The sequence below is a fragment of the Opisthorchis viverrini genome (assembly GCF_000715545.1).
Source record: "Opisthorchis viverrini unplaced genomic scaffold opera_v5_125, whole genome shotgun sequence".
NCBI classification, from domain to species: Eukaryota; Metazoa; Platyhelminthes; class Trematoda; order Opisthorchiida; family Opisthorchiidae; genus Opisthorchis; species Opisthorchis viverrini.
In genome coordinates, this window is record NW_008751786.1 from 475,965 (window position 1) to 480,487 (window position 4,523).

At 42.8% G+C, this 4,523-nt stretch overlaps 2 protein-coding genes across 2 annotated transcripts in view; one reads left to right on the forward strand and one right to left on the reverse strand.

Moving 5' to 3' along the window:
• Positions 1-573, reverse strand: part of T265_06332 (hypothetical protein) — a gene marked incomplete at both ends in the record, with an annotated part of 4,062 nt that extends 3,489 nt beyond the window's left edge. The window contains one exon of the mRNA XM_009171565.1: positions 419-573. Within this exon, the coding sequence (XP_009169829.1) occupies positions 419-573 (155 nt within the window). The remainder of the gene's footprint in view (positions 1-418) is intronic.
• Positions 1-664, forward strand: part of T265_14000 (hypothetical protein) — a gene marked incomplete at both ends in the record, with an annotated part of 4,411 nt that extends 3,747 nt beyond the window's left edge. Inside the window, one exon of the mRNA XM_009171585.1 lies at positions 437-664. Within this exon, the coding sequence (XP_009169849.1) occupies positions 437-664 (228 nt within the window). The remainder of the gene's footprint in view (positions 1-436) is intronic.
• Between the last annotated feature and the right edge of the window lie 3,859 nt (positions 665-4,523).

The following is a 4,523-nucleotide window of genomic DNA, read 5'->3' on the forward strand; positions in this document are numbered from 1 at the left end:
TCCAAACAATAACGGAGAAACCGAACCCGAGTTGTCCTTTGTTGAACTTGCTGGGATTTGAACCCCGGACACTTGACATGGGACCCATGCGTGCCAGTCCAACACACGATGAACACTTGAGCGACGTCAATTTTGGTATGTCGAATTTAGCAGGCCTGCCTTGATTTAATACACTCTTACACTGGAATGTTCAACCGTGGTAGTGTGCACGGATGAAAAGTGAATCGGCTGAGATCGCCATGTACCGAAACGTGTCGATTGATGTTTCAGTTGACCGTTACTCGAAAATGCAGGGATGTTATCTGAACTTATCCGTTTTTGAAAGTTGCGATAGTGGACCTGCCCTACACGACCGAAGTACACAGTTGCAGTGCTTTGACCAAGAGTAAAAAGCAATAACTTACCGTTACCAACCTACCGTCTAAATGGGGGCGAGGTGGGCCAATTGGTTAGAGCGCGGTTAACCAACCGGGAGGTTCGTGGTTCGAACTCGACCTCTGCCTCCCGACTCCACCTGTCTAGGCTTGGGCAACCTAGCAGTATCCCAGCCCTCGTGCCTTCTTCATATGGCATGGCAGCTAGGCACCGAAAGGGTGCTACAGTTGAACGATTTTTTATGGTGCAAAATCACCGTGAAACAGCGACTGTTTACTTTCAGTGGTGACTATGCTTTTCTCTTATGGAATATAAACGTGAAATGTCGCCGAGTAGACTGATGGTTCTCTTCAGGAGGTGCCAAAAAGCGAGATACACTCGTTTGCCAACGAACTTGGTTTTGCGAGAGACTCACCCGGAACCCAGCCTCCGGTCGCCTCATGTTTCAGTTGGTACCATTTTCGAGCTATCGAAAGACACGTATATTCGTAATGCACTACTCATAAGGTCGAAGAATTTTCAGCAACTTTATAAGATAACAAAAGGCTTTTATTACCTGGTGTTCGTTACCCACGTGCTTATGATCAAGTTTTGATGAGGAGTCGTTCGAAATTGCGCCCAAAAGTGTCGGTTTGGAGATGTGCATTTAATTTTGGGGCTTTTCCAGACGCCAGAGAGGGAGAGCCGCTGGAAATTGACTGCAAAGATGATTGAATGAAAAGAAGCACAGAGTGTTTTACTCCATGGAAAACAGCAATTCGCATGAATAAATTACAACCTTGTTGGACTGCCACAACAGTTGGTAGTTTTCGCCGGGTCAAACTGAGACTTGAATCCCTGGATGGCATCAACTTTTGACAAATGCTGATTTTTTTTAGCCGGGTGAGTGTGCGAATGTCGCGAAATTGCAAAATTACACCAACTGTTTATCTGGCCGTAATATTTTTCCCTTCAGTGTTTAGAGGTGTGAAATGCCAGGAATCTAATTTCGCTACTTGCTTCCAACTCTCGTCCGGCCAGGTTCTGGTTTCTCATCAAAATGAAGCTAAAAATGCCAAACTGTTCATGTAGCGTTTAATCTTAAGCGTTAAACTGAAAGCCAAGAGCAGTCGCAACAAATAAAAAATACTGTACCGAAGAGGCCTTACTAATTTTTAATGTGTCTGTAGTGCTTGTTTTTTTTTATTACAATCTGTCTGTCAGTATTTGAGTAAACGCACGATCGGGTGCGCGGGTACCCTAGTGCCAAACAGCCAACCACTCAAAGACTGCAATAAACTAAAAGAACAAAAAAAACAAGAAACGGGAACTGAACCGATGTATCAAAAATCACTAGGGAAGACCGCCAGTTCACGTAATTTCCTAATCAACCAAGAACAAGTTGATAGAACTGCTCTATTAATAACCGTGTGTGCTGTTGCTATCAGCCAGACTTTAGGAATTAGATAAACATGGGGGAAAAGCTGTTAGTTTCCACTTATGAACAGCGAAGAGACTTCTGGCAGACAGTTATTAACTCTGGCGTACAGATGGACAAATGTGGTCGGAACTAACGTAAGGACACATAAGGACTGAATCATGAGACGGCCTGGTGCAGCACATCACAAACGAGAGATTCAGCTGGGTTCCATGTGAGTCTCTCGAAAAACCAAATTAGTTTGCAAATGAGTGCATTTCTCGAAAACAGTCCAATTTGTTTACAAGTAGAACGTAAGGTTGACGGAAACCCGGGGATTGCGCCTATCTGATGAGCCCCAAGAAGGGCAAAACCGGTCGTGGGCTGTCGACTAATTTTCAGCAACCTCATGAGTAGTACATTACAAAGAATAAACACAAGGACACTTTCGTTACCATCTTCAAGAGAAATTGTTCTAATTTTCTCGGACATTGCATCCTGAATAGTCGGAGCAGAATGCGTGCACTTTTAGTGACATATAACCTCGTCTGTTACCCATCATTTCCAGCAAAAGGGCAAAATTTGTTCACAGCCGAGTTAAGAAACCTAAGCAGCTTATTTGTGCAACAGAGTTGGTTTGTTCGGGGAGTTCCTTAAACAATCTGTGACCAAGGATCCCCAGGAAATCGTTGGATCGAATAGTCTCGACGAACTGATGCTAACAACTCGAATCATCTATGAATACAATCCGGCATTATTGCGAATTCAAATATATCCAGACACAGCGTTTTTTGGCAGCTTTCAAGCCGGGACGTTCGCCATAGACAAAGATGAGATACCTCCAGAATTCCAATGCGAAAAGAGTTTTCTACTGAAACAATGCGTTCGCACCTATTTGTCAACAGATTTTCGAACATTTTGGCTGGCTCTAACATGCCATTACTTACTCGTTTTTGACTTCACAAAGGTTTGATGGAAGACTTGTATTGTAAACACCAAATGGATTGAGCGATTTACAACAAAATTTCAACACTATCTTAAACCCTTTGGTTCATTCCAGTGCTCTGAAAAGACATGCGATGTGGGATATGAAGTTTCAATTGGAGCAACTCAGCTGGGGATCGAGAACGAAGTTCCCCTTCGATTGGAACTCAAATCCATATTTTGGGCTTAGCACAGGAAACCTATGCAACTGATAACTAGTCATAATATCTTCGAATGTTTAATTCAATGAGACAACAATTGAGTGAAGGAACTCATAGTTACATTTAGTGATCCCTTATCCTAGCCAGCTCAACACTAGCGTTTTCGAGTAGTTTTAAGTTTCATTTAATCACATTGAATTTTAAGGAAATAACTCAACGTTCGGCTGCTGAATCACATAGGTAATCCGAAAAGAAATGAAGGCCTTAAAAATCAACCCATGTTTGCACGGCTGGTTTCTTTTTGTCCCAAATATAGGTCACCATTACTGTGAAACGTTCGTTGTTGAACTCCAAAGATGTAATACTGACGGCAAACCCATCCATGTCTGCATTACAGAACAAAATGTTCAACAAAAATGTACTTGGGAATGAAAATACACTCCACGGTCAGCAACCAAGTAATTCTGATCGTATTCTTGAGCATCAAACTCACCAAAAAAACACAATAAAGTGGAAGGCATTATTTCACTTATTTTGACAAGACGAGGAGAAGCAGTGAGCTAAATTACCGGCACATTCGTCCGTTAGTTAATGAACGAGAAGTATAAAATCTTTACCAAAAATAATGGATCGCTTCCAGTGGTGAATTAAAATACAACCATGGGAAATGTGTCCTCTACTGTATACGCCGCCTACTGTACTTTCGAGGAAACTTTCATGAAACAAATCGATAAGCCGACAGACCCATTGATCCCCGCACTGACGGTGCCACCCCGCCACCATGCTCGGCGAACAGGTCAACTTCCAATGCAATGCAAGCGAGCAGCCTATCTTCCAGAACATCACCAAAGCATCTAAGTAGCGATGGGCTTTGGTGTCGCACACACCGCATATGACAGTTTTTGTTTCGAATATTTCGAGCCCAAATTGAAGGAACTGTTCAACTGGTCACCTAGACTGCAAAGAGTCGATCATACAGAGAGAAATTCTTAGCCACGTGGTGACGCTTTTCGATACTACTCACTTTTCAGAAAACGAATAATAAATATTCCAGACGGTTCGGATACGGCCCGAAAAACGTCCTAGTTAGATTAGGGTTAGGAAAAAAAGCTGTTTTTTAAACTCATGCCTACGGAAGAAGCACGGAAGTACGCCGAATTTAGACTGATAGTTGACCAATCAAAATGGTCACGGGAACACATGCAGTCAATTGGTATCCAGCTGCCACCTGGTCATTTAAGACGAATGATGTTAAAATCAGCTGATCAGGGTACACCCTGTAGCCATCTCCGATTACCTCTCGGCTCAACTGGTATTCAGTATACCGGCATGTAAGCCGGTTCATCAGAATCCCTCTTGAAAGCAAAAATTTGTGAAAGAGGTACCGGTCAGTTTGATGTCGAAACTCAAAGGAACAGTATATTTTCCGTCAACCGGATCGGCATTTCTGGGAATTCATTCCGTTAGTCGCGTAATTTGCGCACTATGAAACAACAACTGCTAGGCTCTGTTCGTTTCTTGGAAAACATCCGCACTTCATTTCTTCAGTCTGAAAAACTGCAAAAAATCATGTATGCCTTCGTAATGTACTACTCATAAGGTTGCTG